The sequence below is a fragment of the Durotheca rogersii genome, assembly GCF_024521655.1.
Source record: "Durotheca rogersii strain YMJ 92031201 chromosome Unknown GGS23scaffold_7, whole genome shotgun sequence".
In the NCBI taxonomy this organism is placed as follows: Eukaryota; Fungi; Ascomycota; class Sordariomycetes; order Xylariales; family Xylariaceae; genus Durotheca; species Durotheca rogersii.
This window is the reverse complement of record NW_026251238.1, coordinates 120,924-133,841: the sequence shown is the minus strand read 5'-3', so window position 1 is coordinate 133,841 and position 12,918 is coordinate 120,924. Positions and strand designations below refer to the sequence as shown.

At 55.5% G+C, this 12,918-nt stretch overlaps 3 protein-coding genes across 3 annotated transcripts; 2 read left to right on the top strand and 1 right to left on the bottom strand.

The window, feature by feature from the left end:
- Positions 1 to 381: 381 nt before the first annotated feature.
- GGS23DRAFT_562642 (uncharacterized protein) lies at positions 382 to 3,465 on the top strand. Its single transcript, XM_051516035.1, has 5 exons — positions 382 to 1,216; positions 1,301 to 1,720; positions 1,779 to 1,897; positions 1,954 to 2,622; positions 2,723 to 3,465. The coding sequence occupies exons 1-5, from the start codon at positions 771 to 773 to the stop codon at positions 3,055 to 3,057; spliced, it is 1,989 nt and encodes a 662-aa protein (XP_051372737.1). The 5' UTR covers positions 382 to 770; the 3' UTR covers positions 3,058 to 3,465.
- Positions 3,466 to 4,731: 1,266 nt separating this feature from the next.
- Positions 4,732 to 8,222, top strand: GGS23DRAFT_562639 (AAA-domain-containing protein). The gene is made up of 3 exons (XM_051516033.1): positions 4,732 to 5,385; positions 5,407 to 7,354; positions 7,517 to 8,222. The coding sequence occupies exons 1-3, from the start codon at positions 5,180 to 5,182 to the stop codon at positions 7,850 to 7,852; spliced, it is 2,490 nt and encodes an 829-aa protein (XP_051372736.1). The 5' UTR covers positions 4,732 to 5,179; the 3' UTR covers positions 7,853 to 8,222.
- GGS23DRAFT_562634 (stomatin-like protein) lies at positions 8,223 to 10,099 on the bottom strand. The gene is made up of 4 exons (XM_051516032.1): positions 10,025 to 10,099; positions 9,695 to 9,958; positions 9,424 to 9,630; positions 8,223 to 9,314 (listed from the first exon to the last, which is right to left on the bottom strand). The coding sequence occupies exons 2-4, from the start codon at positions 9,870 to 9,872 to the stop codon at positions 8,665 to 8,667; spliced, it is 1,035 nt and encodes a 344-aa protein (XP_051372735.1). The 5' UTR covers positions 9,873 to 9,958; positions 10,025 to 10,099; the 3' UTR covers positions 8,223 to 8,664.
- Between the last annotated feature and the right edge of the window lie 2,819 nt (positions 10,100 to 12,918).

Genomic DNA, 12,918 nt, shown 5'->3' with positions numbered 1-12,918 from the left:
CAACCAGCCGCCTCCGCTGGCGGCAGAAACAGGTTACTCATAGTCTCAGCCGCACTTAACAGAATAATCCATGGCGTGACAGGCGCGTCAAATATCGCTCCTACAAGCCCAAATGTGACGCTCGCTGCTCCTTCGACCCTAGTGTGACACCAGCTTCGGTTGGCTAAATGAGGCTTCAACCCAACAGGAGGACCTTGACTGAGGCCTCTTCGAAGCAAAATCGAGCTAAGATGTATTTCATTCACCGAGGTGTCCTAGGCGAGCGCGCCCTGACGCGGCAGCTAGGGAGCCAATAGACTCCTTCCAATTTGGCGGGAACGAAATTCCGAGGCGACGTAAATAGTGAGCGTTCCTTTTGGCACACATGACCCCTACAGGCTCCTAGCAGAGCAACAAATTGCCCTGGACTTGTCGACGTGGTCCGGCGCCTGTGCGGCTCAGCCGCTGGTATAGAGTGTTGATATTGCTCCTCCTCCTCTACGAGGAGAACGTGGGGCAATCTGCGGCCCCTATTGGGTATTTCCATATCCCTGTCCCGACGCCCGCTGGCCGCCGTCGTACTGTTGTTCGTTCCTTTTAGACTTGGTCGCGGAGATACGCAGCGAAGGCCGCCTGTCTCGGACAGGAACTATGACACGCAGATTTATACCCCCGGAGGTGATCGTTGCTCCCCAGGTGCCCCCACCGTCTATACTTCCCTTATGTGAGACTGCGAGCCAGCTTGAACGTGGGCTGCTCGCGTGGGCAACTCCTGTCTCCCGGGACCCAAGATGGAGCCCGGCACGATACTATCGATCATCCAACTCTCTGGCTCTCTCGTCGACCTGGTCTCGAAAATCTCCCTGGAGTTCTTCGGAAAGGAGAAGATCCCTAACAAGCTCCAGGACCTTAATGAACGTGCCCAGCGGATCCACGATTACGTCGACACGATCGACCGGGAGTCTAGAGTATCGCATACGTCGTCCAGGCTGACCCTCAAGGGGACCGACGCTACGATCAAGACCCTTAGGGAGTGTAACGAGTTTCTGAAGCAATATGAACGGGCACTGCTGAATAGCCGTACGCTCGGGGGAGCCAGGCAACGAGTCCTGCTCGTCGCTGGCCCGGACAGTTCTCGACTTGAAGAGTTCCATAAGAGAATTGATCGGCACTGGGGGGAGCTCAATAGTTGGAAGTTGAATTCGGTTGACGAGAGATTGTCGGAGCTTACAGCAGCGTCAGTGCTCTCCCCGTTTCCCCCTTCTCCCTTCACATTGAATCCGTGCACGAAAGATCGCTAAACGGCATCACCATATCATAGTATAAATGCGGCAACGAGTAACAGCGGGACGCCACGAGCACATAGTATGATTTTCGACTCGCCGCAACTCGAGCCGACTGGGAGGTTTGATGAATTTCCGCCGCCGACAAACGTGGCCATAGGCCCGTCTTGCTCCAACCAATCCCCCTTCAGGGCAACCGCTCCTCTCACCTCCATATCCGAAGGTCCTGAACTCCCCGCTTCGGCGACCATTACGTACCGGTTATCGGATTCGGTTGTGTGGCAACGCCCTACTCGTCAGGGGACTGCCCCTGCTATGGAACTAGTCTCGGATAACACGGACGGGGATGCGGTCGATATAACTTCAGCCCGTTTCAGTGATCCGAGCCCATGGTTGCAGACTCAGCCATCGCCGCCGCAATTTTCGCCTAACCAGAGTCCAGGCCACTCGGTAACACTGTTAGTCTGCCCTTGCTTTCATCCTCTCACTTCACACGTGGTTAACCCAGCCTCTTAGATACATCGGTTCCCAGTCATATAAGTTCCACGGCGGATGTTATGAAGTTTCGGAGCGCGAAACTGTAAGGGTCGTCGAGTGGGTCAATACCGACATTGGTATTCGGATTAGTCACTTCGGTTAGACTCTCGGGGAGCAGAATGATTTCGAGGCGTGGCTTGCTAACCCGGTCTAGTTCCACGTGATAAGCCCGGTATACCACTCACGAAGCCCGACGATACGAACCTCCGGGTGTCTTTCCTGCCAAAAGATATCAAGCACAAGTTCGAGATCTCGGTTTCCGGGAAACTGAATAAGACCGAAGACAAGCCGGTTTACCAGTTCGAGAGTAAAGTAGATCGAGAGAACTTTCAGAAAAGGATTCGGGGCCGGCACTCTTTGGTGATGACTAGGGCCCTAAGGGTGCACAGCAGCTTCGAAAAGGACATCGCGATAAAACTGCACCTCAAGGTCTGGCGGCGGAGCGAACAGGACGAAGAGCCAACCTTCTCGTTTCCGGTGAATCACAAGGGCCAGACGTACCGCCACGTCGAGTTCCCGATTCGATGGTTCAAGAGAACACCAGAGCTCAAAGGGGACACCAGGCTGATCCTGCGGATGTATACGAAAGATACCGACCCGGAATACCGTGCGCCGCCGGAGGAGCCGAAACGGCGAGTTTCTACGCTTGAACTGGTGCGGAGAATATCGGGAGGCTCGAATTCATCGAATCAGCCGCGCTCACGGTCCTCGTCTCTCAGCGGGTCGCCCCTTGTTCTGTACGACGGCAAGGGCATCGAGCCGCCGAAGTCGAGTTATATCCGAGACTTAGGATACCTCGAGATCGAGTTCCTGACCCCAGAGCGTAAGCTTCCCGAACCTACCTGCCAAAGAACCTCTCTGCCCTTGCCGTCCCGGTGAAAACGTGGCTGCGCCCTTCCTCCCTACTAAGACAATATACGTAGTCAGGAAGTCGTTCATAGTCGCATGCCAGAAGGCACATCCCCCAGTCTCGGTCATATCGGGATCTAGCCGGAACAGCACGCCGAGCCCGGCGCCACCATGGCCCGCAAGTTCGACGACACAGGCAGCGCCGAACCCGCTCATGCACGAGCTTATGGGTGACTACGTGTTCCCAACCGGATCATCGTCGAGCTCGGTCCGGTCCTACTCCTCCGAGATGTATTACGACCACCTGTCACCGTTCGACCTCCCGCAACCGGCCGTCTACGGCGAGCAAGAGCCGGTGGAGGTCTTGGGTGAGCCCTATCCGGAGAGACGGTTCTACGATCCGGGATAGCGAAACGAGACGAGACTATACGAGTACATACACCTCGCAGACATGCACGCGGACGTCGGCTTCGCGCGGTTCCTCCACGTCCTGATAAGGGGATAATTTATTAATAAGACGGATGGAGGTTGAATAGATTGGTTCATCGCCCTGTTCTAATCACTTTCATTTAGGTACCTATGTGTGTCATGGAGTAAACGAACGTATAGGCACAGACGATGGGGCGGAGGGACAGATTGTACCAGTAGCGTGTAGGACTACGAGTGGCGGCGCATTTTGCCAGAGGCGTTACCCAGCATGGCTGATAGACTTGGGTAGGCATATTATCACGTATGTGTAGGTATGGTCTAGAGAGCCGACTAGATACCTACCAGATAGGCAAATATAGAATAGAGAGGAATACCTAGTGTTGTGATGGACCTTTTGATTAACCTGTGCTATTTTGAGCCGGGTAGTGGAGGTGGGAAGAAATGCTCATAAGATGCGCATAGACCTTATACGCAGGCATTCGTAGATAGGTACACGTTGGTCCGGGTTATTTCTGTGAGCAGCTAAGTACACGACCTCGGCCAATGGAAACTCGGGAAAATACGTCCCGCCACGCTGGGTCCCAACTGAAAAGGGTGGAGCGAAAGGTACCTTAGGTACATAGATATGTACCTTTTATGTACTACCATACGGGGAGGGGGGGTCTATGGATAGTATGTTAGTAATAGAGTCGGGGTACGGATATGGTAATTAAATCTAGTAAAGGTTACCTTAATTAATTATTCTTTCGAAAGAGCTAAAAAGATTATAGCAATGGTCTCGGTACCGACCTTATTACCTTCTCTTCTTATAATTTTAGGATAGTTTTTATAACTACGTAGGAATTAATGTCCAGACGGATATAATAATATCTAGACAGATATAACAATATCTAGACGGATATAATGTCTATATATTCCATAGGTACCTATCTACCTACCTACCAGGTACCTACCTACTTACTGAACAGGAGCAGCGTGGGCACGCTGTGATGGAGGCACGAAAACGGCTACCCAACTGCCAACAACTGGCCCAGTGCCGATCAACCAAGATCACAGCTGTAAACAGCTGTAATCGGTAGATCGGCCAGCTGAAAACGGCAGCTGGGAAAGGAAAGAGGACTAGAGAAGGGCAACGAGGATGGCTAGAAAGGCATAGCAAGAAACGAGTGAATGGCTGTAAGGCCGTGATGGCTATGATAGCTACAGGTCTAAGTCTAGCTGATGAAAATATGAGTGCGCGACCCATATAAATAGACATCGAAAAGGCTACGTGGCCTAGATCCACCTCACCACTACACTACCTAGACCTACCTACCTAGACCTATTGTCTTTATCTTTTTTCTACAAACACTATGATCTACTACCTATCTTCGAACCTATCTTCGAACCTATCTGCGAACCCATCTTCGAACCTATCTTCAAACCTATCTTCAAACCTATGAGAGCTAGTTCGCGTGCGTGGAATCTGTCTACTATCTATCTTCAAACCTATGGAAGAGGTAGGTAGGTACCTAGGTAGGTAGGAGGTTAAGTACCTATAGGTAATAGACGTAAAAGATACAAAGGTACAAAGGTACGTACTTAGTAACCTAGAGGTAACCGGGTAATCCTATAGAATGTACCTTTTTTTAAAATAAAGACATTATGTCCGGATGGTAACTATGTCGGGAAATGGTAATAATGTTAGCCTAGAGTTTAACTTACTCTTATCACGAGGCAGATACTATGTCCAGTCATAGAAAGGGTTGCTGACATAGTGTCAATAGACCCCCCTCTCCCTGTATGGTACATACACGCTACGTAAGCCGGTTCTACGTTCGGTATTCTTACCCCTACATCTATCATATCCTTCCATCTCGTCCCGGCCTGCCTACACGCGGACTGCCGCCAACCTCCCGCATACAGGTTGCCAGCCTTAGGAACAACCGAAAATTCAACAGAAGCTTGCACGCTTAGAAATCTACACCTGAGTTCTCCTGCTGACGCAACCCGGCCTCGCTCACGACCGCTTCGCTCCCCCGCTCCCCCCGTACCAGACACTATTCCCGCAGACACGACAGGCAATATTCGACAGCCGAGCCTCCCGATCGCCGTCCGCAACGATGGATATGCGAAATAACCTCCTCGGCAGGGGCCCCCGCGCCGGGCGTCCCGAGCAAGGTGGCTACGGCCAAGTCCCCCAGGGCCGGCCGCCGCCGCCGCCGCGAGACTACGGTGGCCCCCCGGAACCCGACCCCAGAGACGCCTACGGGGCGCCGCCACCAAGCTACGGCGCGAACCCCGTCTCACCCCCTCAGCAGAGAGCCCCCCGCCAGAACCCGCCTTCGAGCCGCCAGAACCCGCCTTCGAGCCGCCAGAACCTGCCCCCGAGCCGCCAGGTCCAACTCCGATTAGCCAAGCTGGAAAAGGGTGATCTCGCCGATCAATACATCTTCGGCAACATCTGTGCCGTCTCCCCGCAAGACTTCCCTCCCGACCCCTACGGCAACGACCTGCATATTCTCCTCAACGGAAACTTCGTCGTCACCGCCCGCCCGACCGAGTACATCCCGCCGGGCTGCATAAGTCTGTCCGATCCCCAGCGAACATGGTGTGAAATCAGTTTGACCGACGTCGTCGTTGGGGAGAGGTTCGACCACAAGGTGCCCCTCGGTAGTATGGATGTCGAGATTGGGTTCGCATCCGCGCGGAAGATAACGGAAGTCCCGTACGACCAGGACGAGCTCGCCGACGCCTTCACCAAAATGTTCCAGGGTCAGATCTTTGCCCCCGGGCAACGGCTGATCATGGACTACAGGGGAATCACGCTAATGTTCATCATTAAGACGGTTCAGCTGCTCGAGTTGCTCGGAAATGAGAATGGCCAGCCCGTAGAATCCTCTTCCAGGCCCAGCACGCGAGGTGTGCTAGTCCCCAGCACATCCGAGATCAACTTCTTCAAAGATGCCAAAAATCCCATAAAATTAAAAGGCTCGACGAAGAGACCCGCTACGAACGCTATTCTTCGGCCCGACTTCAAGTTCGCCGACATGGGCATCGGCGGCCTCGACGACGAATTCAGCACAATTTTCAGACGCGCTTTCGCGTCCCGCGTGTTTCCGCCGGGTCTCGTAGAGCAGATGGGCATCTCTCACGTGAAGGGTGTTCTGCTTTACGGACCGCCGGGGACGGGTAAGACGCTGATCGCCAGACAAATCGGCAAGATGCTGAATGCCCGCGAGCCGAAGGTTATCAACGGCCCGGAAATCCTCAATAAATACGTAGGCCAGTCCGAGGAGAACGTCAGAAAGATGTTTGCCGACGCCGAAAAGGAGTACAAGGAGAAGGGCGAAGAGAGCGGGTTGCATATCATCATTTTCGACGAACTGGATGCCGTCTGCAAACAGAGGGGCAGCGGGTCAGGCGGCACCGGCGTCGGCGACAGCGTAGTCAACCAACTGCTCTCCAAGCTCGACGGTGTCGACCAGCTCAACAACATCCTATTAATAGGCATGACTAACCGGAAGGACATGATCGACGACGCGCTGCTCCGGCCGGGACGTCTCGAAGTTCACGTCGAAATCTCTCTTCCTGATGAGAACGGCCGCGTGCAGATTCTGAACATCCACACTGCCAAGATCAGGGCTATGAAAAAACTAGCCGACGATGTCAGTTTAGACGAGCTTGCTCATCTGACCAAGAACTACTCGGGCGCGGAAATTAGCGGTCTCGTCAAGGCCGCGCTCTCGTATGCGTTCACCAGGCATACAAAGTTAGGAGACGTTACCGGTGTCAGCGGAAATCCCCAGGACGTGATGCTCATGCGAGCCGATTTCATGAGAGCCCTAGAGGACGTCAAACCGGCCTTTGGTGTGTCGGAGGAAGAGCTCAGCGACGCCGCTCCGTACGGAGTCATCGACTACAGCCCGCACATCCAGTCCATCCTCTCCACGGGCCTCAGCTTCGTCCAGGCGGTCCGCACCTCGGAGAAGTCGCACCTGTTCTCGGTCCTGGTGCACGGTCCGCTAGGGGCCGGGAAGACGGCGCTCGCGGCGGAGATCGGACTCAAGTCGGAGTTCCCCTTCGTCAAGCTCATCCGGCCGATCGACGTGGGCACGAACGAGGCGGCGAAGCTCGAGTACCTGCGGCGCGCCTTCTCGGACGCGTACAAGTCGGCCCTCAGCATCGTGATCCTCGACAGCGTCGAGAAGATCATCGACTGGAACCCCATTGGGCTGAGGTTCTCGAACGCCGTCGTGCAGTACCTGGGCGCCGTGCTCGAGACCCGACCTCCCAAGGTGCGTTTGTTTCCAGTTCCCTTCTTTTTTTTGTCTATCCTCTTTTTCTCTCCCCCTTCCTTGTAAAAAAAAAAACCAAAAAGAAAAGAAAAACAAGATGATCGATTCGTTCTGAGTTCTAAGAGTTCTAAAACTAACGACGGGGGGGGTTGGGGTTACCAGAACCGACGACTCCTCATCATCGCGACGACGAGCCAGCGGTCGATGCTGGACCAGCACGGCGTGTTCGCGTTCGACCGGGAGATCGCGGTGCCGGCGGTCAAGGATCACGGGGAGCTGCAGGCGCTGCTGGCGGCGTCGGGCAAGTTCCGGGACGGCGGGGACGTGGCGCAGGCGCTGGCGGAGCTGCGCGGGCTCACGGGCACGACGCAGGTCGGCATCGGCGTCAAGGCCGTCTTCTCGGCGCTCGAGACCGCCGCCGTGCGCGACCCGTTCCCCGTCAGCCTCGCCGAGGACATCAGCGCCGTCATGGCCGCGAGGAACCCGGGGGACTACTAGAGGGGCGCGCGGGGAAAGGGCCGAGGGGGTAGACGATGTACAAGGCGAGCAGAGAGAGGCGAGCAGAGAGGGGCGAGAGGAACAGATAGAGGCCGAATGGACATACAGACGTACAGGCCGGGACGGGGGCGTGGTGTCGACATAGGCATTCTCGGTCTGCCTACGCTCAGAGCGAGGTAGGTAGGTTACGAAAAGCATACGTTATATGCAGGCCGTAAGGCCGCGAAGCACGATGAACGGAGACATTAATGAGGTCAATACTCTGCTTCCTCTCTCTCTCTCCCCTTCTCATTCTACGCGTGTGTGGGAGGCTCCGGGGAAGCGTAAGAGGTTAGGAGTACGAGGAGAAATATCAATTGCATAGAAACTAGCTACTGCAAACACCCCGTCAAAGCGAATGGTATCAGCCGGGTATCCATAGTTGGGGGTATCGTTGGTTGTCATGCGCCTGCCTTCCCCCCCTTTCCACCTCTCCCACTACCGACCGGTCCAGTCGGTTTCCCTTTCATTTCGTCTCGACCGGGTCCGTACACGCCCTCATTACGCGCGATCCTATCTCACACCTGGCCCACCTGTCGCCACCAAGCCGATTCCCCTGCCCGTAAATCGTCGTTCGACCGTTCGTCCGACCGACGTGGCCTATCATTAATCCGCGTAGGAATGTGTACCCATTCAAACAAGGATGCGTAGTAAGGTCGGGAATACAAGCAGCCGTAATTAAGCCACATAGCAGGGAAGTCCTAATGTTTTTTTTTTTAGTGTTACAAAGAAAAAAGAAACAAGGCATAATCCGGGGGTGTTTAGAGGCGAAATCAAATGTTCTCGATGACGCGGGCGTTCAGGGCCTGGCTGAATCCGGGGTCGGCGCCGGCGCCCCCGCTGGATTCGCCCAGCTCTTCGTAGTTCTTAGCGGCGTTGGCGATAGAAGCGCTGAGGTTCACGGTCTGGTTCGCGGCGGGTAGGAAGATGACTTTGGCGTTGGCGGACTTGGCCATGGCTTGCATGGCCTCGAGGTAGCGGATCTGCATGGCCGGGGCGGAGGACAGGATGTCGGCGGCCTGGCGCATGAGCTTGGCGCTCTCGACCTCGGCCTTGGCGGCGATGATCTTGGACTCGCCGATACGCTTGCTCTGGGCCGCCATCGACAGCGAGCCCTGCAGCTCCTGGCTGAAGACGATGTCCTTGATGAGCATGGACTCGACCTGCACACCCCAGCCGGTGGCGACGTCCTCGATGATCTCGCCGATGCTCTGGGCGATCTCCTCGCGGCGCTCGATGACGTCCTGGAGAACGCGGGCGCCGACCACGTGGCGCAGCGTGGTCTGGGTGCGCTCGATGAGGGCCTGGCGCACGTTGGTGATACCGAAGGCGGCCTTGTGGGGCGATATGATGTGATAGTAGATGACCGACGTCAGATCAACCGTGACGTTATCCTTAGTCATACAGACTTGTCTCGGGACCTCTGGAGTGGCGCAAAACGAGGGTTAGCGGCGGTCTCGTTTTTGGTTCCCGCACCTAATTGACCGGGCGGAGAGAGAGAGACAGAGAGGGAGAGGGAGGCGAGGACATACCGACGATCTGTATCTTGACGTCGACCTGGATCAGCTTCTCGCTGAGAGGATTGATCTTGACGAGGCCGGGGTCGACAGCTTTGTAGAACTTTCCGAACTTGGTGACGAGCCCGACGTTGCCCTGGCTCACCTGCTTGTACGGGTTCGGACAGCAGATGACGCAGGGGATGGCTCCGAGCGTGCCCATGCAGGCGCCGATGGCATTGACTAATCGCGACAGACGCTATCAGTTTCGGGGGCCCTCGGACGGAGAGGAGGCAGGACCGCTTACTCATGCTCCCGTACCAGCCCTTGGCGTTAGCATCGTTGCCGACGATGGAGGCGTAGCTCTGCTGGAGATCCTCCTGCTTGGGACGCTCGACGGTCATCTTGGCCTGGGATCGGAAGCCGGCTGCGGAGCTACTGCTCGCCTCATCGACAGCAACATGCTTGCCCGACGGGATGCTCATGGTGGCGTTGGTTGCGCGGTGGCCGTTGGAGGGCTGCTAGTTGAGAAACGTATAGGCCGGATAGGTGCTGCCTGAGTGCTGCCTGGCTACTTAGGGAGGTTAGTGAGGGAATCAATGCGGACAAAGTGAAGTCTGGAGATGCGAGAGCTGACAGCGGAAGAGCGAGCAGATCGAGGTTGGATGCAGGTTGGGATCAACTGTTTCGTTTCCACGTGACTCGAACGAGAGGGAGGGGGGGGGGGGGGGGGGTCGATACACGGAGGCAAGGAGGGTTGTATTATAGGCGGTTCTACCTTGTTGTCGACGCCTGGATTGGTTATGATGTCAAGCGAACCCAGCCCAGCCAAGCCACGCCGAGCCTTTCCGCAGAAGGAGCGCTCTTTTGTTGCCGGGGGGAAGGAGCTCCGAGAGGGAGATGCCCCAGGGCAGCTTCCTGTCACGGCCGCGGGGTTTGATTGGGCGTTGCAGAGAGCGGTGGCGGAGCCTGGGGAACCTGGAGCTGAGCACAAGATTCGTACCTAGTACGGGGCCTGTCGCACCAGATATGCGACGGAGAATGCCTTGGCAGCATGTATCGCTACTCGGCCGCCTCCAGGGCGCGAAGTACCTACTAACCTGACGTCCTCTCGAGGGCTGCCCTTTGTGGAGCCGTCTTCTGCGCACAGGCCAGCAGAATGGTACATCTACCTACCTACCTCCTAGAGGTACCCACTACGTCAGGTACTACCGTACTAGTACCACCCTTCGACAAGTCCGTTCCCCGTCTACTGAATACGGGGCATAGTGGCTTCCATTTGCAGTTCCCGGGTAGGTACCTAATCTACTAATTGCCAACTACTAGTCAACTCTTCTCTCCATCGTAGACATCCCCAGAGGCTAAGTCGCGCCAGGGGACGCTTGGCCCCCCTCTCTCTCCCCGTCGCCACCAAAAATATCCATGCTACGAGATTGCTGCTACAAGTCAGCTGCCAGCCCCGCATCGTAAGATAGCTCGAGCCGATGCCATCCTCGACGGCAAAAAGATCGAATCTATCTACCCGGTAGCCGGCGGATTGGCTGTTCGCCTGCCTCGCTGCCTGCCTCGCTGCCTGCCTTGCTGCGTGTTGTGCCTAGCCCAATTATCCAGACCGAGCCGTCGCGTTCGGCTAGCCGTGTTCAGGTTCAGGCCACCGGCATCGATGATGGTGAGTCGATCAACCAAGCTAGCCAACACGTGCCGGTCTCCGTGTCATGGTTTGACGCCCGGCTCCACTGCGACTCGGCAGCCAATGCCACTGTTTTGGCCTCTTGGTGTCGGCCGAGCTGAGCTAGGCGCACCGCATTTGTGCGATGGATGCCACTCCTCCCAAGGCCTCCGTCGACCTGCCGTTGCTACCTGCTTCGTCGCTGCTCCTTACACCATATAAGATTGCAGGGGCTCCTATATGTCGTAGGGGCAGAGCATGGTGGCATATGTGTTTGGTGATGGTGTGTCGCTTACCTGAATTTTCCGGTCCTCCGCGATGGGGGGGGGCTTTTCTTTACAATATCGACTTACTACAGTGGCACACCACTGTCCGACTATCATCTAAGGCGCGTTGCCAATTTGAGCCTGCTTAGCAGCGTCTTTTATCCGCACACACACACACATGCGATGCCAAGACGGGGAGCCCAAGGATCACCCATAGAACGGTCCTACCTGAGTAACGAGCGTGACCGAGCACTGCCCCGATCGAATTCATCGTCTCCGACTCAGCTACGGCCCCTGTCCGCCATCATGGGCACCTTACACTGCCTATCACTTCCGACAAACTTCGAGCTAACAGGTTGAACGAGCTGCTCGATTGGGCAATTCGTCTCGATGCGTGTTCGGAACCCGGCTCCGGCGAGCCAACGCTCTCAAAATCTCGGCGACTCGTCATCCCATATGCAGAGCCCGGCTACCGCAACGTCGGCTAGGAATCGTCGAATCAGAAACGTCTACATAGAAATGCCAGGTCTTTGTTGAACCTCAAGCCTCTTGTCGATTCGCGAGTCTCTTTCCCAAAGCGGGAGGTCTTAAGCATGCAAACCATCGTCAAGCGACCTCGCCCATTGCACAACAAAGGTCCGTCTTACCCACTGGCATACCTGAAGGGGTAGAATTCTCGAAGCATTCCTTCCGCATCGCCACAGTAGTCTACGACGTCAAGACCAGAATCGGACTCCGCCCGGACCACCTATACCGGTATATACGATACCCACGCGATATTACCCGCCGTATAGGTGCGCTCAAAAGCGGCGTACACGCACGTACATATGTCTTCTAACCGCCTATAAGCCGGAGGAGCTTGGAGACGTCGCTGTGCCACATAGCAGAATGCGACTTTCCCAATTTGCTCCACTGAACTCCGTATTGTGGTAGTCTATTTGACTTCGCCACGATTCAGTACCGCGTTCTCCTCATCTTGCCAGCAGACCCTTGTTGGTCTGTTCATTCAGCCTTGCGTCTAGAACACGTCTCCCGACACCGATATCAGATGGAAGAGAGAGCATGGACCGAAGCAAACCCCGCTTGTTCTCTCATCGACGATGCAGGTGGAAAAGCCTAGCCGAGTCCCCGTGCCCGATCATTACCAGAATCGGGACGTCACCCTCGAGAATATTAACCATTTCCCCACCGCTGTCCCAATGGGTCCAAGGTTCTCCCAGAACTAAGAACGGGGATTGTAGATAGAGACCTGCCTGGAAACTCAGGTCTCAGCCACCGTCAGCTAGTATTCTCTCGTCGATATTTCATCTAAGCATGCCCCATCCGTCCGTGCTTCTTGAATAGCCAGGCTTTCGCTGACGCATCCTACTTGATTTCATCCTAGACGCAATGACGGCTTAGTTCGTGCCCTCGGCCTCGACCGTGTTCTAGGAGGGAGGGTCGACGTCGAATATGCGTAACGATCCTCTAATAGATACCTAGGGGCTGGTTTGATGTTGGTGTCTACATCGCGCAGAGAACAGAACAGAAAATACGAATCGACGCGGCAGAAGACACAACCCGACATCCGACCTATCGGGGATATCAAAACATGCA

Bases quoted from the DNA above. Each gene is read 5' to 3' on its own strand.
- GGS23DRAFT_562642 (XM_051516035.1), top strand. From the start codon at position 771: ATGGAGCCCGGCACGATACTATCGATCATCCAACTCTCTGGCTCTCTC. The intron at 1,898-1,953 runs GTTAGACTCTCG...AACCCGGTCTAG, and splicing joins TATTCGGATTAGTCACTTCG to TTCCACGTGATAAGCCCGGT. The intron at 2,623-2,722 runs GTAAGCTTCCCG...CAATATACGTAG, and splicing joins CGAGTTCCTGACCCCAGAGC to TCAGGAAGTCGTTCATAGTC.
- GGS23DRAFT_562634 (XM_051516032.1), bottom strand. From the start codon at position 9,872: ATGAGCATCCCGTCGGGCAAGCATGTTGCTGTCGATGAGGCGAGCAGT. The intron at 9,631-9,694 runs GTAAGCGGTCCT...TGTCGCGATTAG, and splicing joins GGGCTGGTACGGGAGCATGA to TCAATGCCATCGGCGCCTGC. The intron at 9,315-9,423 runs GTATGTCCTCGC...GCGCCACTCCAG, and splicing joins CGTCAAGATACAGATCGTCG to AGGTCCCGAGACAAGTCTGT.
- GGS23DRAFT_562639 (XM_051516033.1), top strand. From the start codon at position 5,180: ATGGATATGCGAAATAACCTCCTCGGCAGGGGCCCCCGCGCCGGGCGT. The intron at 7,355-7,516 runs GTGCGTTTGTTT...TGGGGTTACCAG, and splicing joins TCGAGACCCGACCTCCCAAG to AACCGACGACTCCTCATCAT.